At 40.3% G+C, this 25,472-nt stretch overlaps 1 protein-coding gene across 4 annotated transcripts in view; it reads right to left on the bottom strand.

Moving 5' to 3' along the window:
- LOC122549735 (lysophosphatidylcholine acyltransferase 1-like) overlaps positions 1–25,472 on the bottom strand; it is a 159,081-nt gene that overhangs the window by 119,781 nt on the left and 13,828 nt on the right. For 3 of the 4 annotated variants that reach the window (XR_015757163.1, XR_015757164.1, XM_087987021.1), the window contains exon 2: positions 4,501–4,643. The exons of the other annotated variant lie outside the window; for it this stretch is intronic. Coding sequence is in view for 1 of the 3 variants with exons in the window: in XM_087987021.1 (XP_087843147.1) it covers positions 4,501–4,643 (143 nt within the window). In the remaining 2 variants the exon portion in view is untranslated. The remainder of the gene's footprint in view (positions 1–4,500; positions 4,644–25,472) is intronic. 4 annotated transcript variants of the gene reach the window in all.

Here is a 25,472-nt window from a genome sequence, read left to right as displayed (position 1 = left end):
GGTTCTGTACCTAGGTACCTTGCTACCCAGATGCACCATAAGTAGTGACTTGTAAGGTTTTCCCTGTACTCATGAGAGAACATGTGACAATCAACCTAATTCAATTAAATCATTCCAACCTTTTCTCATCTGCTAAAGATATGAAGACTAAGACACGGGTTAATATTTTAGTCAAGAGCCACAGGGAAGATGACAGGAAGAACTTTAGGGTGTAGGTTTGCTCGCTGAGCTGTAGGTTTGATATCCAGACGTTTCATTACCTGGCTAGGTAACATCATCAATGGCGACCTCCAAGTGAAGCGAAGCTGTTGTCTCCTGCTTTCTATTTATACCTTTCTCCTGGATGGGGCTCCTGGGGTTTGGTGGTGATGTCATTTCCTGTTCGTTTTCTGAGGGGTTGATAGATGGCATTTAAATCTGTGTTTGTTTATGGCGTTGTGGTTGGAGTGCCAGGCCTCTAGGAATTCTCTGGCATGTCTTTGCTTAGCCTGTCCCAGGATAGATGTGTTGTCCCAGTCGAAAGAGTGTTTTTTTCATCCGTGTAGGGCTACGAGGGAGAGAGGGTCATGTCTTTTTGTGGCTAGCTGGTGTTCATGTATCCTGGTGGCTAACTTTCTTCCTGTTTGTCCTACGCAGTGTTTGTGGCAGGAAGAATTTTTTTACAGTGAGTTTTAAAAACTTATGGACCCTCACTGGGTGGTAGATGCAGAATCAAAAAGGAACTTGGACACTTGAGAACAAACTTGCAAAGCTACAGAAACAGGGGAGTGGGACTGGTTTTGTCTACAAAAATTCAGTAAGATTAATGGCCTCTTTCTGTATATTAATTGACTGCGACTCTCAAATCTCATTTTACCAAGTCCAGAAACTATGCTTTTAGGGGTTTATCACTGACTCAAACCAAACATAATTATTTCCTTTATTACAGCCAGAGATGTCTGTTCCAGAAGCGAATTGTTATGACAGCAGGATTAATGCATCAGGTGTTGGTGTATGTTGTAATTACTCCAGAAGTGATAATGACCAGATAATTCAGAACTAAGTTGCAAAAACAACATTTCATAGCTTCAAGGTCAGAAGTCACATGACACCAGGTTATAGTCCAACAGGTTTGTGTGAAATCGCAAGCTGCTCATCGGATGGAGTGAAGAGAAGCACACAGGCACAAAATCTATAGGCAGAGATCAAAAGATGGTACAAAATGGTGATAGCAACAGGCTGAATAACAAATCTCTGCAGGTGTCAGACGGTGTGAGTGAAGTGTCAATAGTTGAATAGCAAGTGAAATGATAACCTACAATCGGATTAATTGAGGCAGAAAGATAATTACAAACAATAAAAATAAGTTGGTGCTGGAAATAAACCAAAATGGCTGGAACAACATGAGGTGTAAGAGTCGCATGCTGACACGAGACTGTGAAGACGCTATGGCAACAGATGAGTGGACATCATGCAACAATTCCAAAACGGAATGTTCTCTCCTAGTCAAGAAAAAAATTAAGCAGTCAAGGACATTCAGCCTCCAATCTTCAGGTAAGCATCCTCCAAGGCAGCCTTTGGAGATGCGCAACAATGCAGAATCACAGCAGAAGCTGATAGCCAAGTTCTGTACCCATGAAGACAGCCTCAACTGTGATTTTTAGGTACATATCATGCTACCCGTAACCCCACCATACTGTTGTGTCTGTAAAATCTTCCTTACTGTCCTGTTTTGACACCATCATCTTGATAAGTTATGATCTCTCTACCTTAGTTGGTACAGTTTTGGATTACTTGTTACTTTGACTAGACCCTTTGCATGCAATTCTTATACATGTCATGTTATTCTACCAATTTGGTTTTTTCCACTTTTTTGTAATTACCTCTTTGCCTCAATTAATTGAATTACAGATCATCCTTTCACTCGCTTTTCAGCTGTTGACAGTTCATTCACACCTTGTGATATTTTTGATCACCTGCAGATTTATTATTCAGCCTATCAACACTCCACTCATAGCATTTGTAAGATCTTTTAATTTCTCTGCCTATAAATTATGTACCTACATGCTTCTCTTTACTCCACCTGGAGGAGGAGTGGGGCTTTGAAAGCTTCTAATTTCAAATAAACTTGGACTAAAACCTGGTGTCATGCAACTTCAACTTTGTCCACCCCAGTTCAGCACTGGTACCTCAAGATTCATAGCTTCACCACTGGGGTAATCATAATGCCTATTAGAATATTTGTTACATTAAACATTGAACATTCTCAATTAGAAACAAAATAGCACTCACTGAACAGCAGATTGGAAAGCTATTCTGAGTAGATACATTACCGGATTCATGATTGAGTTAAGTTAATTGGACAAGGCATCTTTTCTCAAATAAATTTATAACAAAATTTGCATCTTGATAGTATCAGAAAGAAAGAGAGAACACTTACTTCAATTGGTACCAACCATTTACATATTTCAGCACTACAACTTACATCCTCCAGAAAAGTGGACACTAATCCTCACTATAGATACAACTATCTAACCAATATCATTTTGTGCAAATATGGTCAAAGATACTTTCACATTTGTGGATTACATGTTAAAGCAAAATAGATTTCACGAGAAGACACATGAAACCTGCCTTAACACCAAGTCTCCATATTGTCAGTGGTTGACTTATTTTAAAGTAAGGGCATCTCTGAAAGTTGAATTCTGCTTCTCTCCATGGACACTGCCAGACCTACTAGAACATTTGGAACATGTCCAGCATATCTGACTTTATTATCAATTTACAGCATCCTTAGCATTTGTCTTGTGCACAAGTTTGAATTATTCTGAATATCATAAATAAACTAGACTTTTAATTCACTTCCAAATGCTAGTTTAGTATACAGTAGACTTTTAAATGCTAAATTTACTCTAATGCAATCGCTATACCATAGTTTGTACTGTTTCTGAAATGCTCTCAACTGAGTATGTTTCACTGAAGGTAGCACACTTTAAACCTAAGCAGAATTAAGTCTCTTTTCAGTCTTGCAAATTCCTCTGGTCCCTTGCAATACACAATTTTTATAAACAGTGACAAAAACCCAGAAAATTCTGAACTAGGGCTAGATTGTAAAAACACAAATTGAAAGCTCAAGAGTGAAGCATTTCAGATTGTTTGCAATCTACAATACCGTAAAAGAGTGGAATGAAGTGCTAATTTCAAAAGCTTCATAGTATTACTATTTATGCCAATTTTCAATATTTCACTACATGGAAGTCATCAGCAATAAATACAAGTTGGACAGTGAGACAGATAAATAACATTTCAATCCTAACCCCAAATTTTGCATTCTAACTGTGGCTGTATCACCCCAATAACGAAGTATGAATTTTAGATTTCAATTTCTGCTATAAAATGGGAAACCTTCAGTCATAATTGCCAAACATCTGAAAACTGGTGTATGCATAAAGGAGTACTTGGTTGCGTACTTCAGAACAGCTGCAAAGTCAAGACATGCTTACAACTGCAAAGCAATAAATGCTGATTGAACTTTTTAAAAGGATTTCACTTGCATGCAACTAAAATTCTCTATCCATCTCCATAAATTGCCCAAAAACTTAATTTAAAAACTCATACTTTTTATAAATGGAACTTTCATTGGAGAGGAGGGAAGTGGTGTAGACTAGCAGTGACAAGACTTCAACCATGTCACTCCAAGCAATTGCGATGGGAGACAAGCTTGATCAACTAGCTCATATTGATCCAGCATATCAATTTTATTTGTTTGTAGGTATGAAGCTTACTGGAACAGGGACGAAAGTAAATGCCAACAGAAAATATACTACACACAAAGAATACCCTCCATTGAAAAGAAATTCAAAATACAAATCACCCAAAAGACTAACCAAATTATCAAGCTGATGAGGATTTTCTCAGTCTGTAATTCAATGGAACAGTCAAGGTTGAATGGATTAAGGTTTGAAGATACTGGAAGAGATTAAATCTTTAAACTGAATAAAGTATGATCATTCATTTTTCTTGATTTCAGTTGCTCTGAGTAATGTGAAAATTGCAAAACATGGCCCCCAAGCAAACTAGCCCTGTGCCTCCCAAGTACATTATACTCCTCTACATTATCCTCGCACATCCATCATTAGCCAAAGTGCGAGAAAGGAAAGATGTACCTTTCATAAAAAAATCACACTGCAAAACTTCAATTATTGAATGCCATAGCTGGATAATTTAAAAAAGGAATTCATATCTTGTAATGATAGGGAATCATGAGTGTTATACATCCAGAGTGGGGAAACAATGCCAAACATGTGAACATGTAGGGAATAGAGGGCTATAGACCACATGCAGGACAATGGGACTAGTTTAGAATTACATCATGGTCAGCACAGACTGTGGGTTTAAGGACTGGTTTCCATCATGTGACATTCTATATGTTTGAAATGTTGTCATTTATTTCTTATGAAAAAGATTTTAAACACAGGTATGATTAATGTCTCGACAGTGGCATAGGAAGAAAACACTTACTTTCTCCACATGTTCATAGGTCTTTCAGATTCTTTTTCAATACGGCCCCATGCAGCGAGGAAGGCAAATGGCCAAGCCAGCAACATCATGAAAGCAGCCAAGAGCAAACGAATTGGGAACAGAGTCACGGTCATAATTGCTAACTGAAAAATTTAAAAATACGAAACGTTGGAATGCAAAAAAGAGCAATTTTAATCCAAGACAATACGCCAGTGTATTTCACTACACTTTAAACATTTAATTATCACATTAATTGAAAGGTTGCAAGAGGTTTTGTTAACTCAATGCAAGTTTCAGATGTTAATCTAAAAAGCACACTTTAAATGGGGGTACCTTTAATATAATACCAGCTGAGTGCCTTTAAAATTATGTAAACACTAATTGTATACAAGTTCTATTTTGTACATTTCATGCACCGTTTTGCAAAGACTACTAGCTTATCCGATATCACAGTAATCACGTGAAGGAGAAAGATGAACTAGCATTTCACTAGCTCTGCTGGAGTCATCTAGATTCAAAATGTTAGCTTGGTTACTCTCCATGGATGCTGCCTGATCCAGTGATCTCCACTTTATTTTATTTTTGCTCCCATCCATAGACTCCACTAATATTTTTCATTGCCGTGAAAAGGCTGCAAACAAAGAGCCCTCCCATCCCAGTAAAGTTTTCCTAAACCTTTTCCATCAGGCAGAGGAAACAAGCTTGAACACGCACCAACAGGCTCAAAAACAGCTGCTTCCCTGCTATTAGACTGAAGGGACACTAACTTCACATAATGTTCATCTTGCTAAGCGCACCTCCCACAGTCGTAACCTGCATGTCTTGCTGTAAGCACCTTATGTCCTTGTTTACTATGATCATTAGCACTATTCGTAAAACAAGGCTTTAGGTACATGTGAATACAATAAATGAAATCTGGAATTTCGTAAAAATCTAGTAATGACAACAGTAAATTGCTGAGTGATGCAAAAACCCAACTGATTCATTAATATCCTTTTTGCAAAATAAATCTGCCATTCTCCCCTGGTTTGGACTATGAAATTTCAGATTCACAGCAATACAACTGATTCTTAACAGCCCTCTATCAAGCCACTCATTGTACCCAATTGCTACAAGTCTTGAAATAGTAAATTAACCCTAACAAACCAGCTGGCTTTGAAATGGCAAAAGCAAACTCAGCTCTTGCAGAATTCTTCTTATTGGGAGCCTAGAGCCAAAACTGAAAGAGAAACAGCCTGTCAGTCATCCTCATGAAACAAAACCTTAAAAAGTACCAGACATTCCTCTATCAGTGACGCAGGAGATACAGCACAGTACAAGACAGGAAGTCAAGTGTATCCAGGAGGCACTGTAATCTACTAGTGGCAGCAGAATTGTACTCAAACAGAAGGTGAAACCTTATGGCCAAGCACATCATTATCATCAAGCCAAGGGATCAACCCTGGTTCAAAGGACAGTAAAGGACGGCATGTTGGGAGTGTGATGATGATGTTGCTCCTGTAACAAAGTAATGTGGTCCTTGGTTTTGTTTTCAGAGAGGTCGTAAAAGAAACTCTGAAAAGTCTAGGTTTGGATGGGTTTTAGGGTCAGTTTGATTATAGCCAACAGGTACTACCTCAGGCAAAAGGCTTTAAGTTTAAAATGAACACGTACAATGAAAGGGGAGTGGGAGAAAGTGAGGAGTGCAGATGCTGCAGATCAGAGTCAAAATATGTAGCGCTGGAAAACCACGGCAGGTCAGCAGCATTGAGGAGGAGAGTTGACATTTCGGGCACAAGCCCTTCATCAGGAATGTGGGGTGGGGGAAGGGAGATTGGAGAGTGACAGGTAGATGCAGGGGTGCGATGGTGATAGGTCGGAGCGGATAGGTGGGAAGGAAGGTGAACCCAGGTGAGACAATTCAGTAGGTGGTGTAAAGTTGGAGGGTTGGAACCGGGATGAGGTGAGGAGAGGGAAAATGAGAAAACTAGTGAAAATGACATTGATGCCATTTAAGTGTGGAGGGTCCCAAGGTAGAAGATAAGGCGTTCTTCCTCCAGGTGATGGATGGCTAGGATTTGGCGGTGGAGACAGCCCAGGACTTGCATGTCCTTGGCAGAGTGGGAGGGGCAGTTGAAGTGGTAGACCACTGGGAGGTGAAGTTGTTTGGTGACTGTCCTAGAAAGGGGAGTGGCCAGTTCTCCAAGCTCAGTTTTTCTCTCTGCTTTGGTTTGGATTTAGCACAATAGTATTCTGAAGCTGCTGGACCCAAAAAAGCAGGTCCATGCTGGTATCTCTGACTTCTCTCCTGTAAGACTGTTGATTTTACCTTTTGTGCCAAGGGGTGTTTATGGAGATTGTTGCGAGTATTTGAAACAGCAGGAGGGAGAGGGGATAATCTGTTGGGTTTTTGGATAAGCCAAGTTATTTTGTGCTCCATTCTTTTGTTTTTCATTCAGTAATCCGGTAGATGAATTCTGTTTTGATCAACTGCATTCCTCCTGGAATATCCATGTTACACCTGCTTAAAACAACTAGCAAAGTTAGCATCTGGGCTATTTTCTTGAAATGTTTTGAGGGGGTTTGGCCTGGTCCATAACAGATTAGGGGCTGTTTGCTGGATTTGTTCTATAGTTCTGATTTGGAATTAGGGTTGTTGGACTCAATAGCAGAGTGTGGTAGAGGTGGTATATTTTGTTCTAGGTGCTGAGTTCGGTAGTTCAAACAGTGCTTAGGATAGCAATGGCTCTTTCAGTTACTAAAGGTTTTCTGGGGGGTGAAGAAATGACTTTGGGGGTTTTGCAAAAGGAGATCAAGACAAGCTGCTGGAATTAGCAGAAAAGCTGGAGCTGCCTCCTTCCATGAAGAAAGGGGATATAATTACATGTGTTGGGAAGCATTTAAATTTACTGAAAATGCCATCAGAATCTTTAAAAAGGTGGCTAAAATTCACTTGAAAATGAAGCAGCTTGAATAGTGGCAAAAGGACAAGGGAAAAAGTAACAGCAATGAAGCAGTGCAAATTGCGATTAAAAGCAGAGGCAAGAGAAAAAGAATTGCTTTAGTAGAACAGAAAAAAAGGAGAGAGAAGGGGAGAGAAGAAAGGAAGTGAGTTTGAACTTCAGAAATTGGCACTTCGACTAGAGTTCAGAAATTCACTTTCTAGTGTAGTGGGAGCTTCCAAAGTCCATTTCAATCAGTGAGGGAGAGAAATTGGGGAAAAGAAAAATCCTCGCTTGGAAAAGGAAAGGTAGATCTTGGTGAAGATCATAAGGATAACTCACCAAAGAGTAAAAAGGAAACCCCTGAAGAGGAAAGGGAAGCTAAAAAGCTCCAGCTTCTGTTTTCACTGCAATAAAGTAGACCACATGAAATCAGCATTGGTGGGTTAGTAAAAGCACTGGGAAGCCAGATGTAGGAATACAGGTTAAGCCAGTAAATTTTGTTGGAGTGGTAACAAAGCACAGTGGAGGCTAGAAAGCTGCACCACAATGTACAAGCTAATTGGACATTGGTCAAAGAAGAAATGCCAGGTCTTTTTAAACCCTTTACCAGCAAAGGTAAACTTTACTTGCATAGGCCAGGAGTAGCAGTTAAACAGGTTAAAATATTAAGGGATACAGGATCCCCTCAATCTGTGATGTTGAAAGATGAGAAAATATGTACCTCTGAAGGACTATTGCCAGAAAAAGTGTTGGTAACAGGATTTCATGGTACGACAAGAAGCACTCAATTATGCAAAAAGTGAGGTTAGGGTATCCAGTGAAGAGTGGAGAAGTCATAGTAGGAGTACTGAACAAACTCTCAGCTCCAGGATTACAATTTGTCTTTGCTAATGATATAGCTGGTTCACAGGTTGAAGTGCTGCCTACTGTGGTGGAAATTCAGGCAACTGAACTTTTGCAGGACACATCCTGGCACTTTCCCTGACTGAGAGATAACTAGGTCACAAAGTCACCAGTTGAAACATGATAGATCAAAGTGTACAGATAAGGAAATGAAGTGGAATTAGCAGAGACCTGTTTGATTAGATGGTTGAGATAAACCATGAGCAGATAGATGACAAAGCAGACATCTTTAGCTCAGAAAAAACTAAGTCACAGCAGAAAGATGAAAACTTAAAGCAATTGTATTGAAAGGAATGCACAGAAGAATCCAAATGTATACCTGATCATCATCTTAAAAATGATGTCTTAATAAGTAAATGAAGACCATCACAATCAGGCAGATTCAGGTTCATCAAGTTGCATTGCCAGTGGGTTATAGAAAGGTGTTGCAATTGGTGCACAAGCTACCAGTAGGGGGTCATTTAGGGGTAAGAGAAACCCAAGCTAAAATGCAAAAACATTTTTACTTGCCTGGACTGCACAAGACTATAGTTGAATTTTGCCAGACATGTCATACATGTCAGGTAATTGGAAAACCACACAGACATAATAAAACCTGCACCTTTGATACCTATTCCTGTATTTGAGGAATCTTTTACAAGAGTCTTAATAGATTGCGTAGGACCCCTACCTCAAACAAAAAGTGGGCATCAGTATTTGTTAACAACACTGGATATTACCACTACATTTCCAGAGGCCATCCCATTATGCAATAGCACAACTAAAAGGGTTGTAGAGGAGTTACTCAAATTTTTCACTAGGTACGGACTATCCACAGAGATAGTCAGATCAAGTGTCAAACTTCATATAGAAATTATTCAAATTAGTTATGGACAGTTTAGGAATAAAACAATTCAGATGTTTTATTCATCCAGAGTCGCAGGGAGCACTGGAAAGGTGGCATCAGACATTAAAGACCATGTTAAGGACTTATAGTCAAGACTATCGAGATGATTGGGATAAGGGAATTCCATTTGTACTTTTTGCAATCAGAGGTGCAAATAATTAGACCAAATTCAGTCCAATTGAATTAGTGTTTGGACATGAAGTGAAAGGACTGCTAAAATTGATTTAGCAGAAATTGGTAAGTTAAATTCAGAGACCACATATTTAGACTATGTCAAATTTTAGGGAACAATTAAATAGAGCGGGGCAGTTGACTAGACAGCATTTAAGAGTATCACTTTAAAAGCAAGGCTTAGCCCTGATGAAAGGCTTATCCCCGAAACATCGATTCTCCTGTTCCTTGGATGCTGCCTAACTTGCTGTGTTTTTCCAGCACCACATTCTCGACTCTGATCTCTAGCATCTGCACCCCTCCCTTTCTCCTCCATATCATATGCATGGTTGACTTGATGGTGATGTTTAGTCACACATGGAAGGAACATTTGCAACATTTATCAGACTTGTTCGATAGACTTCGGAAGGCAGGCATGGTGATAAACCTGGCTAAAAAGTGAATTTGCCAAAGTGAGAGACACCTTCCTGGACATGGATAAATGGCCCCATGGGATGCAAAAACAAAAAGGTCTTGGCGAGTTTCCCATACCATCGACAAAATGAACAGTATTATGGTTCCTGGGATTGAGTGGATTTTATTGAAAATTCACACCAAATTTTCACAATATGGTTGCTCCACTCACTGAATTGCTCAAGGCAATACATTTCAGTGGACAGTGGACTGTCAGAAGGCATTTAACAGCCTTAAAAGCTATGTTAACCACAGCCCCAGTACTAGCCACACCTAACTGTGCAGTCATTCAAGGTGACTATTGATGCAAGCGAAGTGGGTGTCAGTGCTGCGCGCTTACAAGACAATGATGAGAAGACAGAAAGACCAATCGGGTACTTCTCCAGGAAACTGAACATTCATCAGCAAGAAATGTGTGCGACAGTTGAGGAGACGACTTTGAGCTTGGTTCTGGCATTACAACATTTCAAAGTTTATGTTACTGGGAACGTATTGGAGTCAAATCATATACACTGACCATGACCCATTAAAGTTTGTGGAGAAATTGAAGGACAAAAATGCTAGACTGTTTAGATGGAGCTTGCTGTTAACAGTCATTCAAATTTGAAAATTATGCATGTGGCAGCACAACAAAATGTGACTGCCGAAGCATCATTGAGACTTGAAAGAGAAACTGAGACAATTTAGTGGCTGGAGGAAAACAAACAATGTAGTTGTGCATGTTTGCATCTTTATAGTCAATGTAATCTGTGTGTTGAGTGTATTAACGTTTAAGATTTAACGTTTTAAAAAGACATCTCTGGACAGTGATATTTCATTTAAGGGAGCGGGGAGTGTGACAATGCTGCTCCTTTAACAAGGTTATGCTGTTCTTCTTTTTCCACAGAGATTGTCAAGTCTGGGTTTGGATGGGTTTTCAGGCCAGTTTAATTATAACTAACTGATACTGCCTCAGGCAAAAGGCTTTCATGTTTTTAATTTAAAAAAACACTTGTACAATGAAAGGGGAGCGGCCAGTTCTCCAGGTCAGTTCTTTTTCTCTGGTTTGGTTTGAGCACAGCAGTGGTCAGAAGCTGCTGGACCCAAAGAAGCAGGGCCACACTAGTACTGACTTCTCTCCTGTAAGACCCTGTTTGATTTTACGTGTCAAGGGGTGCTCATGGGATTGTTGCAAGAATTTGGAACATCCCAAATTTGAAGTTGGGATAGAATTTTGGGCTTTCTGATAGCATTAAGTTATTCTGTTCTCTTTTGTTTGCATGTCATTTGGTAAACTTGTAAATAAATTCTGCTTTAAAACTACATGTTTTGACCAACTGCATCTCACCTAGAATGTGTGTTATACCTGCTTAAAACTAGTAAAGTTAGGGTCTAGTCTACTTTCTTAATGTTTGAGGGAGTCTGGCCTGGTCCATAACAGAAGCAGCACCAGGCTTGCCTAAAACTGAGACATTAACCTGGTGAAGTTACAGCACAGACTACTTGTGTGCCAAACAGCATAAGCAGACTGACAGACAGGACTAAGTGGTTCCAAAACCAACAAATCACTACATAACTTTGGCAGCCCCGCTGGCTGTGAATCAGGTGGATAATTAATTAAACTTATCAAAGGAAGGGGCTCTACAAATACCCTTAATTTTGGAGCCTAGCAAATCATTGCAAAAGTTGAAGCATTTGCAAGAATCTTCAGAGAGAACCTGGTGAAGTTACAGTACAGGACTATTTCCATGCCAAACATCATGAACAGTGTGCAATAAACAGATCTATGCAATTCCAGAAACAACAGAATCGATCTAAACTCTGCTGTCCTGCCACATCCAATGATCAATGGAGGTAGTGGCCATATAAATATTCTTATTCTCAAATGGTAGGGAAGCGCAACGCTTCATTGTAAAAGACAAAACTGAAGTATTGGCAACATCCTTCAAACAGAAATTCTGAGTGGATGACCACCTTCAGCCGTCTCCAGACATTTCCCAGCATTATATATACCAGTCTTCAGCTAAATTAATTCATTTCAAATAGTATTAAAGAATGGCTAAAAAATACTGCTATACTATAGGCCTTGACAGTATTCCAGCAATAATATTGAAGACTTGTGCTCCAGAACTTGTCACACTCCTAGCCAAGATGCTTTAGTACAATTCCAACCATTGTCATCTGCCTGAAAATGAAGCAATTTGTCCAGGTATATTCATTCAATAAAAAAAAAACAGAACAAATACAACCCGGTCAATTACATTCTATTTGCTTTCAAACATCAGTTCAGTGATGGAAGAGGTGATCAGTGCTATATAGCAGCAGCAAGTTGTTCATGATGCTTAGTTTGTGTTCTGCTGTGGCCATTAAACTTCTGACTTCATTATAGCCTTGATTCAAATTTGAATAAAATGAGTTGATCTCCAAATGGAGTGTAGAGTGACTGCACGTGACTTTAAAGCCACATTTGATCGTGTGGCAAGGAGTCACACAAGTGTCAGGCAATAACCATCTTCAACAAGTTGGAATTTAGCTATCAACTTAGAGTTAAATGTACAGCACAAATAGACTCTTGATCTAATTTGTCCATGCCAACCAGACATCGTAAACTAATCTAGCCAGCATTCAGCCCACATCACTCTTAAACACTTCCTATTCATATACCCATTCAGATGCCTTTTAAATGTTGTAATTATACCAGCTTCCACTGGCAGCTCTTTCCATACATACACCAGCCTCCGTGTAAAAGGTTGCCCCTTAGGTCCCTTTTAAATATTTCCCCTCTCATCCCAAACCTATGCCCACTAGTTTTGGGCTTGCCCACCCTGGGGAAAAGACCTTGGCTATTCAGCCTATCTGCACCCCTCATGATTTTATGAACTTCTAAGGTCACCCCTCAGTCCCCAACACTCCAGGAGAAAGAGCCCCTGCCTATTCAGCCTCTCCCTGTAGTTCAAACCCTCCAACCCCAGCAACATCATTGTAAATTTTTTCGAACCTTTTCAAGTTTCACAACATCCTTCCTATACCAGAGAGACCAGAATTGAACGCAGTACTCCAGAACTGGTATTCCATAACCAATTTCCTGAACAGCCACATGACCTCCCAAGTGCTATACTCAATGTACTGACCAATAAAGTTAAGCACACCAAACGCTTTCTTCATTATCCTGCCTATGTGTAACTCTACTTTCAAGAAACTATGAAACTACACTCCAAGATTTCTTTGTACAGCAACACTCCCCTTAGAACCATACAATTAAGTGTACAAGTCCTGCCCTAATTTGCCTCTCCAAAATGCAGCACCTCACATTTATCTAGATTAAACTCCATCTATCACTCCTTGTCCCACTGGCCCACCTGACCAAGGTCCCATTGTACTGTTGAGAATTTTTATCATCTGTGAACTTACTAACCATATCTATGCTCACATCCAAATCATTTATATAAAATGAACAAAAGCAGTGGATCCAGCACTTATCCTTGTGGCACACTGATGGTCATAGGCCTCCAGTCTGAAAAACAAAACCTCCTCCTCCACCACCTTGTCTCCTTCGAGCCAGCTCTGTATCCAAATGGCTAGTCCTCCCCAGATTCCATACGATTTAACCTTGCTAACCAATCTACCATACAGAACCTTGTCAGATGACTTATTGAAGTCCATATCGATCACATCCACCACTCTGCCTTAATCAATCTTCTGTTACTTCAAAAAAAACAATAGTTACATATGGATTTCCCATACACAAAATAACATTGACTATCCCTAATCAATCCTTACTGTTCCAAATACATCTAAATCCTGTCCCTCAAACGCCTTCAACAACTGCCCACCACTGATGTCAGGCTCACCAATCTATAGTTCTCTTACTTTTCTTTACTACCTTTCTTCAGTAGTGGCACCATGTTAGCCAACTTCTAGTCTTACAGCAGCTCATCTGTGACTATCGATGATACAAATAGCTCAGCAAGAGGCCTAGAAAATCACTTCCCTTGCTTCCCACAGAGTTCTAGGATGCATTTGATCAGGTCCCAGGGATTGATCCACTTTTAATGTTTTAAAACACCTAACACCTTCTCTGTAATATAGTGATGTTTTGTGATGTTTCAAGATGTTGTTATTCATTTCCCCAAGTCGTCTAGCTTCCATATCCTCCCCAACAGCAAACACTGATGCAAAACACTCATTTAGTGTCTCCCCACCTCCTATGGTTCGACACATCGGTGCCATTGCGGATAAGACCACAAGATACAGGAGCAGAAATTAGGACATTCAGCCCTTTGAATGGCAGAGCAGATTCAATCATGGCTGATAAGTTTCTCAACCCCATTCTCCTACTTTTTCCCTGTAACCCTTTCTCCCCTTGGAGACTCAACAATCTCAGTCTTAAATATACTCAATGACCTGGCCTCCACAGCCTTGTGTGGCAATGAATTCCATAGATTCACCACTCTCTGGCTGAAGAAGTTCCTCTTTATCTCCATTCTAAAAAGGTCTTCCTTTTACTCTAAGGCTGTGCCCTCAGGTCCTAGTTCTCTCCTACCAATGGAAACACCTACTCTGTCCAGGCCATTCAGTATTCTTAAGTTTCTATTAGATTCCACCACCTCTGCCCTGCGCCCCCCACCCCATCCTTCTAAAACTCAGCAAGTATAGACCCACAGTCCTCAAACGTTCCTCATATGTTAAGCTTTTCATTCCTGGATCATTTTCGGGAACCTCCTCTGAACATCTCTCCCGAGATATGGGGCCAAAATATGCACAACACTCCAAGTGTGGTCTAACTGTTCTTTAAGGGACCCCATTCTCTCCCTGATTACCCTTTTGTCCTTAATGTATTTGTGTCACTATTTATATAGGGAGTCCAGTTCAACTTCTGGGCAATGGTTAAGGGTGTTGACACTCGAGTACCCAGTGATGGTACAGCCATTGAATGTCAAGGGGTTGTTGGGTTGAGATCTTTACACACTTGATGCAACTGCAATACATCAACTTCTGTGAAAAGCCAAAATGTATTATGTATAGCTTTGGAGGATCACGTAACACTCCTCACAATGCTTGCAAAGTGTCAAGAGAAGCTCCCTAAAAAAAAAAGGAACAGCCCTTCCTTTATACAAAATCATTACATCATACAGGGTCAGCAATGCCCACAAGACAACCCCCAGACACAATGCAGCGACTTGACCATTTCCAGAAACAACATAACGTAAATCATTCCATAAATGGCAAGATCTGGTATGATGGCTTTTTAACTGCAACATTCTTATTGATTCTGAATAGGGGATGATAATGTAAATTTTCTGACTAATAGGAGATGATAATATCTGCAAGACAGAAACATACCACCATACCCCTCAGGGCATCCAATTTCTTACAGGTCAGCAGAGCAAATTAACCCCATAAAATCTCAGGGTGGTGAATAGTTTGTCTCTTATTGGAGGGGCCACATTTCTGTGGCTTGAATCCAGCCAAGCCTGGATATTGTCTAGCCAATATTACATTTGGATATGGACTGCTCCAATATCTGAGCAGCCATGAATGGTGCTGAATATTGTGCAATCAGCAAGCTATTTCTGACATTATGATGGAGGGAAGATTATTGAAGAAACTGAAGACTGTTGAGCCTAGCATAGTACCTCAAGGAACCCCTGTTGGAATATGCTGAAGCAAGATGACTGACCTCCAACAACCACAACCATTTTCTTATGTGCCAGGCACGATTTGAGCTTTCCTTCCCAATTCCTATTGATTCCTGATGCTACACTTGACACTGAATGGCATTACCATCAAGAATACTGTACGATCAACATCTCGTGGTGGTGTTTGGGGGCCGGGGGGTTAACCATTGTCTAGATACTGAACTGGACTAGCCACATAAATACTGTAGTGATAAGAACAGTCACAAGCTGCAAGTCAGCAGTATAATCGATTATTCCCAATGAATCAATGCAGCTCCAAAAGAGACAAACAGCTTGACGTCACCAAGTCAAAGCAGTCCATTTTATTGGTACCACATCCTCATTTACTCCTTCCACCACCAAAATACAGTAACAGCAGTGATCCAAAAGACAATGCAGAAATTCACAAAGGCCCCTTAGGCACTACCCTGTAAAGCCACTTCCAGAACAAGTGCACCAGATTTAAAGAAAACCATCACCTGCAAGTTGCGCTCCAAGTCACTCGTCAATCTGACTGGAAATAGATCAATGCTCCTTCAATGCCACTGCATCAAAACCCAGAAGCTCAAAAAGACAGCACACCATCCTTTCAAAGGCAAACAGACATAGGCAATAAATGCTGGCACAGTTTGCCACATTCACATTATTAATTCATTAGAGATCTCAGCTAGTTTAAGTATTTTACATTTTATTTGACTTATTTTGCATAAACTAATCCTTCTGAAACTATCCAAGCTTTAAAGGAGGCTAAGAAGTGTCATTTAATTACACGGATGCAATATGTAAACATTAGACAAGTAATGAGAGCTACAATCTCCACTAATTAAAAAGGAATTAGTGAGTAAAATAATGAAAAGTGTTGTAATTTACAAGCAGTGATGAATAAATGCTGGCACACTAACTCCTGGCAAGGAGCTATCAAGATGCTGTTGAAGCATTTAGAAATTTGCTTTTGCTGCAATCTACTTTAAAATCAATGGATAAGCAAAATGGATATTTACATGAAATAAATACTGTTTTGTACTTAAAGAACAACAGACTGGATTTTGTAGTCACCCAAAGTACGGCTGCAGAAAAAAAAAGGGTTCGTAGGCTGCAGCACAACATCCTCTTATTGCTAGTTAGGAAAAACTGAAAGGTCTTCCAGAGAGCAAATATCACATGCTAAAATCTAAACAAACAAGTGCATTATTTGATTTTAAATATTTTAAAACATTTAACATTTTAAGGGGGAGACAGGGGTGGGGGTGGGGTGGAAGGGGGCAGGACTGGAGGCGATGGGGTGGAAGGGGAGGACAGAGGAGACCAAAAGCTAATGCAGATGCTGCAAACAAGAGAGAGAAATTGAAAGACTGGTTTCTGACCCAGAGAAAAGCAAAGCACCGAGGGAGTACATAGGAATGGACACAAACATCAATCTTTTATGGATCAGGACTTAACGGATTACTCAGCAAGGTTCAACTGCTTCTGATGGATGCATTCCCAGTCAATAATCACAGTCAGCAACTTTTGAGAATGGCAAAAATCACTCATCATTCATGCACAATGTGTGACGACACAAATGTCACGTGCATGGTTCTTTCCTGCAAACTGCTGATAAGCAAACGTTGAAGTACTACGAAAAAGAAGAACTGCAAATACTGGAAATTTGAAACAAAAGCAAGAATTGATGAAAAAACGCAGCACATTTAGTAGCAGTGGGGAGAATAGTGTCAACATTTTAGGTCCAGTGATCCTTTCTCAGAGAATGGTGATTGGAGCTGAAACATTGACTGCTTTCTCTCCACAGATGTTGCCAGGCAGCTGTAATTTCCAGTGATGTCTGTTTTTGTAACTGAAATGCTATGATTTATGCTGATGGCAACACTGGCAGATTGCAGAGTGAGAACTGGCTTGATAGATCATCAGCTTTAATTTTTAACTCTAACAAAAAGTGATCACTGAACATATTCGTATGTGCCCAAGTTTCAAACATCCTATCAAGAGGTAAGTCACAGCAGACAGCTGTTACATTGCAGCAATCATAAAAGGATGACATTTAGAATTTGATTAATTCTTGGACAACATACTGAGACCCTGTGAAGGTGTGCACATTTAAACCTGCTGGGAGAAAAAGACAAAGTAATTAACTTTGTCTACCAAAATAACAATTCATTTGAAATTACCATTGCAACAATTTTGGTTTGACTATAATGAAGACACTTTGTGAACGTCTTCTTTGTCCCCAAGGCACCAGACAGAACAAAGGTATTACCCAGGAGGGTTCTTGACCAAAGGGTGCACAAGGAGTAAGGCCTTCTGAAATCAACTGCTGCTTGATCAAGAATCCAGGCAATCTGCAAACCAAAGGACTGAGGAACAAGTAATTTTTTCTCTCCCTCATATCCTAATGATAAGAGTCCACTTGTATAGACAAATACCAATCACAGTTGGTTCTGCTATAACACGTGTTTCTTCAACTTGAATTGGTTTTAACACTATCAAAGAATTTAAACAGATTTTTGAAGAAGATTTGCAGCTCAGGTCATGATCAAGATTAAGTTTACTCACTGAGCTGATGGATTTGTTCAGATGTTTTGTCACCATCCTAGGTGACATCTATGAGCATCCAGTGAAGCTTTGGTGTTCTGCCCCACTTGCCATTTATCTATCTTGTGGTAAGTGATATCATTTCCGGTTCTGATTGAGGGGTTGGTAGTTGGGGTCCAAATCTGTGTTTGTTAATGGAGTTCAAGTTTGAATGACAGGCCTCTAGGACTTCACATGTGTGTCTTTGTTTAGCCTGTTCCAGGATGGATGTATTGTCCCAGTCCAACATGTGTCCTGCTTCATCTGTGTAAGGATACTAGTGATAATTGGTCATGTTTTTTGGTGGCTAGTTGGTGCTCATATATCCTGGTAGCTAGCATCCTGCCCTTTGTTCAATGTAATGTTTGTTGCAGTACTTGTAAGGTATTTTGTATATGACGTTTGTTCTGCTGGTTGTTGGCATGGGATCCTTTAAATTCATCAGGAGCTGTTTCAGTGTGGTGGTACGTTTGTGGGCTACCCTGATGCTTCTGGGCCAGAGTAGTCTGGTCTTCAACTGAGATGTCTTTGAGATATGGTAGGGTGGCGAGAGTATCGGGACGTGTTGTGCCTTCCTGTTTAGGTCCGTTGCGCAGGAATTGGTGGACTTTGCTTATAGGGTACCTGTTTCTGGATAAGTTGTAAGAGTGTTTTTCCTTGGCTTTTCATAGTTCCTGGGTGCTATGGAGTGTTGTGGCTCATTTAAATAATGCCCTAATGCAGCTCTGTGTGTGGGTGTCAGGATGGTTGCTCCTGTAGTTGAGTATCTGGTCAATGTGTGTGGCTTTCCTGTACAGATTACATTTCTATGGATTAGCAAAAGTACATAAACAAGGCCCCTCCCCACCCCAGACTCAGTCTCAGTCTCACTTCCCAATACACCGACATACAGGCTAACAAAGAAACTGCAATGCAAACTGAAACACCTAGTAGAAGATGCAATCCACTCCACTCACTTGACTCAAGAATTCCTTAAAGACACCAAGTTAGAGGACAAACAAGGTCATGGGTTCCTTCAATGTGATGGCCCTATTCACATCAATAAACATTAAGCTTGCCAAAGAAACACTGCCTCACTGCTAGATGAATCAAGGACACAAACACCTGATAGCACCAATTCCATCAGCAAGGACAGCACCCTCAAACTCAGTCCTGTGCCTCACAACCCATTTCATCTTCAACGACAAGATCTGCAAACAAATCAATAGTACACCTATGGGATCACCAATATCAGGACTTAGAGCAAAAGCAGTTATGCAGAGGTTAGAGATTTGGGTCTGCTATGGGGATGACACCTTTGTTGTCATCATTAAATGCAACAAATTAGAAGAAACGCACAAACACAAACATTCTTACCATTACAAAATTCGCCAGAGAATAATAACTGAATTCCCTTCCCAGATGTCACAGCAGAACGAAATGCCAATGGAGAGCTGCACATACTGACCAGATACTCAGCTACTGGAGAAACCATCCCAACACTCACAAACGGAGCTGCATCAGGACATTTAAATAAGCTGCAACACACTGCAGCACCCAGGAACTACGAGACACTGAGGAAAAACACCTATAGAACTTATTAAAAGGGACAAGTACCTGATAAGAACAGTCTGCTGATTCCTGCACAACAACCTAAAAGGAAGGCACAACGCACCCACAGACTCTAGCCACCCTACCATACAAAGACATCTCAGATGACAACCAGACTACTGCGGCCCCTATGGTAGCCCACAAATCTACACACAATAAAACAGATCCTGATAAATTTAAAAATACCCAATACCAATAACCAACAGAACAAACAGCATGTACAAAATACCTGGGACAGGCTAAACAAAGACCTGCAAGGGAATTCCTAGAGGCTTGGCATTCAAACTGAAACTCCATTAACAAACATTGGATTTGGACCCCATTTATCAACCCCTCAAACAGAACTGGAAATGATATCACTCACCACATCAAACCGAGAGATAAACAGAAAGTGGGACAGAACACTAATACTCCACCGGAGGCTCACTGATGATGTTACCTAGCATGGTGACAAAACGTCTGAGAACAAATCTACCACCTCAACAATCAAACTTACAACCTACTTTAGACAGTTAGTTGCAGGACACAAACTTTCCTTACTTGTATTGGCTATAACTCAAATCCACCCCCATTAGTTTAAATGGCACAACTATCGCAAGATTTTCTTATAACATGACATCGCATGAGAACAGAACTATCACATCAGAACCAATTAGTTCACTACAGATGTCACTGCAAATTTCAACCCCTTCACTTTAAAGAGAAATTTCCAAAATATGCCTGCAACAATTTGAAAGACTGAATTTATGTTTACTGCTTCAAGTCTTTTTTTTAAAAAAGATGCACATATAATTTTAGCTGATACCGTTATCACTTTTACTTGATTAACTACTGCAATAATTGCACAAAAAAATAGTTTAAGTTATTTAAGATGGAAACTTTGCTGCTACTTTCGGTTGAAACACCAACTGAAAGAGGGCTATATGCAGGGAAATACAAATTCTTAGTTCACTGTAGACACACACCTGGTTGTCATTACAAAAGGAACTCAATTAAAAAAAGAACTTCAAGCCTCTGGTTATCAATGAATCTACTTCTGCAAAAAAAAAGTATAAAATCTAAGAATCACCACTATATTACGAGATTTATTCCATAAGCAAATCATGCCCAGCAACCAGAAATAAAACTAAAGATCTAAATAGGTCAGTGCACTAGTATGATAAACAGCCGAAACTAGGGGGCGAAAAGTCAACAAGCATTGTGCAATATGAATAAGTGCTAGAAATTGCATTGTCATATACGATGATCAGCAAACCAGATATTGAACAGGTAGGTATTGTAAATTATTCAGACAAATTTAGAGGGAATCAAACTAGAATAAAGTACTGATATATCTTTTTATAACAATGCTGAAATTTGTTTTTGGAGTTTTAATTAAAAATATGATCAGGCATATGAAATAATCACAGAACAGGAGGCAGCCATTTGGACCAAGGTGTTCTGCTACATCACTGGAATATCATGTACCAAAGAATTACAGCTATAGTCTTGACAAAGGCAAAGCAGCCATCTAATTGAACACAATCTCAAACTGATTCAGAAGTAATCAAAGGGCATATACATTCTGACAATATATTGATAACTAATTAAACTAATTCACCTTTGTGAAGGTTCCACAAGCTCTGAAACACTTAGTTCTATGGATCAAAGCCTTCAAATGCAAATCAACTCAAATGATACCAATTAAGATCCTCAGCGCAAAACAAGACACCTCAGATTAGTACGTGAACAAAATGTAAACATTGTGTGGCATAGCAGGCAAAACAATTTTGAAGGACATTTTAAAAATCAAAAACATTAAGTATTAAAGGAGCATTGAAAGAAGTGAAATATCAACAGCAAATGAGGCCAAGCTCATCTCTATGCAAATATAAATGTAGATAATTGTACTGATCCATACAATTGTCAGATTATCTGAGTATTAACTAGAGATTGTAGCTTTAATCAATTGAGCTGTGCTCCACCTTTTCTTTAGTCAAGACTCCATTCACCTGTCTCACTTCAGTCACGCACACTTCAACTTCCTCTTATGTCACCATGATTCTATTCAACACAAACTCCCTGCCACCAGTACTTTCAAAAATCCCTCTAATTAACCCTTAGCTTTCCTCAATATTTTCACCACAACTATGGTCACACCCATGGAATATTCCATGCAGAGTTTAATTTTTTCCTTACTCAACATCTTTGAGAATATTCACCTGCTGTCCATGATTCGTTGTGAAACAATATCTTGCCTGCCTTTTGGTGATTGTCTAAAGCGGGTGAAGGAGCAAATGGATGCAGGACATTTGCTCAATCAATCAGAACATGGCAGAATAGGTGAAGAAAGTAATTAAAAAGTAGTTAAAGTATACAGCATCTTGGGTGTTGGATGTAGGTTTGCTCACTGAGCTGAAAGGTTCATTTCCAGACATTTCATTACCTTACTAGGTAACATCTTCAGTGGACTTTATGCAAAGCAATGCTGAAATTTCCTGCTTTCTATCTATATGTTTGGGTTTCTTTGGGTTGCTGATATTATTTCCTGTGGTGAAGTCACTTCCTGTTCCTTTTCTCGGGGGTGGTAGATGGGGTTTGTTGGAATGCCATGCTTCTAGGAATTCTCGTGCATGTCTTTGTTTGGCTTGTCCTAGGATGGATGTATTGTCCCAGTCGAAGTGGTGTCCTTCCTCATCTGTATGTGAGGATACTAGCGAGAGAGGGTCATATCTTGGGTGCTATAAAGTGAGATATACAGAGTACAAAAGCAAGGAAATTACGATAAATTTTGGGAGTAATGGAGTATCGTGTCCAGTTTTGGAAACCATGTTCTAGGAAGAACATGATTCATGAAAATGGTTCTAAGGATGAGAAACTAGTGAGAAAGTGTATTAGGTACGAATAGGTAAGGAAAGAGTTAAGTTTTGATTTTTGTGAAACGAGTATCAGCTGAGCATGACTCAGATCAGATAAGAACTTGCTGTTAATGTGGAACTGGAGACAAAGGTAATGGGTTAACAAGGTGGAAAAGCATTCATTCTGCAGAGCCATTTAACAATATTGGAAGCATTCGATATGCAAGGTCAGTTAACAAGGTGAAAAGTATTCATTGTGAAGCCAATTAAGGTTAATGACATTCATTGTGTAACAGATAGCTTAATCTTTACTGTTTATGCTCACTGATTGATTTGCTGATGTTACAATGTGTATGTTGCCCTCACCACCAGACGCCTGGAGGAAGAAAGCCTCATCTTCCGCCTCGGAACACTTCAACCCCAGGGCATCAATGTGGACTTCAACAGTTTCCTCATTTCCCCTTCCCCCACCTCACCCCAGTTCCAAACTTCCAGCTCAGTACTGTTCCCATGACTTATCCTACCTGCCTATCTTCTTTTCCACCTATCCACTCCACCTTCCCCCTAACCTATCACCTTCATCCCCTCCCCCACTCACCTATTGTACTCTATGCTACTTTCTCCCCACCCCCACCCTCCTCTCCACCCTTCAAGCTCTCTGCCTGTGTTCCTGATGAAGGGCTTTTGCTCTAAACGTTGATTTCACCGCTCCTTGGATGCTGCCTGAGCTGCTGTGCTTTTCCAGCACCACTCTAATCTAGACTCTGGTTTCCAGCATCTGCAGTCATTGTTTTTACCCGTATGTTGCTTTAGCTGGATGCTCCTCCCAGTAAAATGACTATATATCTCATTAAGAAACTGCTATTCCCGAGAAGACCGTGAACTTCAAACATGATATGGGTGCTCGGAAAAAAAATAAAAAAAAACGTCTGCTGTTATGTGGTAGTGTGGAGGAGAAAACAATGAAAAAAGTGAAAGTAAAAAGAAAACAGGAGTTCTGTTCACTCTAAAAAAAACTGAGAACTCATGTCTCTATGCACATGGGCAATTGCTCTCTCCCCCTCCAGGCCCCAAACAAAAATTGAGATAAAACTACATTGAGTGTTTTCCTTCAACTGAGGGGGGAGCAGGACAACAATACTAGTTTTATGGAGACAAGAAAAGCTATGGCTGTATTCCATGGAGAAAAATGTTTGTTCAGGTTTGACAGAGATATTCAAAGTAATGAGGGTCTGGACAGAATAAATAGGGAGAAACTGTCCCCATTGGTGGAAGGATCAAGAAAACGGATTCAGTAAAGTTTTATTAGATTAGATTACTTACAGTGTGGAAACAGGTCCTTCAGCCCAACAAGTCCACACCTACCCGCAACCCACCCATACATTTACCCCTTCACTTAACACTACGGGCAATTTAGCATAGCCAATTCACCTGACCTGCACATCTTTGGACTGTGGAAGGAAACCGGAGCTCCTGGAGGAAACCCACGCAGACATGGGGAGAATGTGCAAACTCCACACAGTCAGTCGCCTGAGGCGGGAATTGAACACAGGTCTCTGACGCTGAGGCAGCAGTGCTAACAACTGTGCCACCGTGCCGCCCACAGCTTAAACAAATGCAGCATGAGGAAAAATTTATTCATGGAACATACACTAACACTCTCTTAGTCGAAGAGTATGGTGCTGGAAAAGCACAGTCGGTCAGGCAGCATCTGAGGAGGAGAATTGACATTTCAAGCATAATCCCTTCATCAAGATCATAGGGTCAAGAAACTAAAGAGTTACTTTGTGCATTTTCATGAAGATGCAGAAAATCTCCCAGATATACCACATGACCAAGGGGCATGTGGATTTGAGGAAACCAAGTAAAAACGGTAATACTTGAAAAATTAACTGGTTTGAAAACCAATATATCTCCTGATTTGGATGAGCTTCAAACCAGAATTTTAAAAACATGCATCCAAAGATGATAGTATTCTAGAATTGCTACAGTTTGGAAGCAGGCCATTTGGCCCATCGAGTCCACTCCAACTCTCCGAAGATCATCTTACCCAGACCCTCTCCTGACCCTATCCCTGTAAGCCTGCATTTCCCATGGCTAACTCATGCAACCTGCACAACTCTGGGCAATTTAGCATGGACAATCCACCTAACCTAATCCACATCTTTGTACCATGGGAGGAAACCCACGCAGACACATGGAGAATGTCTATGTGGAATTTGCACAGTCAACCAAGGGTGGAAGCGAACTTGGGTCGCTGGCGCTGTAAGGCAACAGTGCTAACCACTGAGCCACCATGCACTGCTGGTTCTTTCTAATTCTATAGATACTGGAAAAGGTTTCTACAGTGTAGAAAGTAGCAGTTGCAAGCACTTTAAGGAAAAAAGAATGGAGTATTATAGACCTGTTAGTTTTATGACAGTAATGGGCAAAACATTAGAATTTATAATAATTGTTACATGTCTTGTAACAATTTTTTTTTATTGGACTTTGAGTGCGAGCAGCAGCTAAGGTAAGACAGTTTGTTTTAAAATTACTTACCGGTAGCGGGCAGCGGTGTTTTTTTCTCTCTTCACAGAAAGAGCGGGAGCAGCAGGGGGAAGTGACGAAGACCAGAGGGGCAGCCGGGTAGGTTTTTGTTTCCCTTTAAAAGCGCGCAGGAGAAGAACCCGAGGCACTACAGAGGTAGTGCCTCCCACCCGCCCTCCTCCTCTAACCTAAATAATAAGACCCATTGTGGTAAGTAGGTAAGTGCTGCATTTTGCTTGTTGTATTCTTTAGACCCAGTTTTTTTTATACAAGGTTACTTTCAGAGGGATGGCAGTGAAGGCAGTGCAATGTTCCTCTTGCAACATGTTTGAGGTGAGGGATGCCATGGACGTCCCTGCTGATTACACTTCCAGGAAGTGCACCCATCTCCAGCTCCTCCAAGACCGTGTTAGGGAACTGGAGCTGGAGTTGGATGAACTTAGGATCATTCGGG

This window comes from Chiloscyllium plagiosum, unplaced genomic scaffold, assembly GCF_037043375.1.
Source record: "Chiloscyllium plagiosum isolate Xiang-an unplaced genomic scaffold, Cpla_swu_hap1 HiC_scaffold_5, whole genome shotgun sequence".
NCBI classification, from domain to species: domain Eukaryota; kingdom Metazoa; phylum Chordata; class Chondrichthyes; order Orectolobiformes; family Hemiscylliidae; genus Chiloscyllium; species Chiloscyllium plagiosum.
This window is presented reverse-complemented; position numbering and strand designations above follow the sequence as displayed.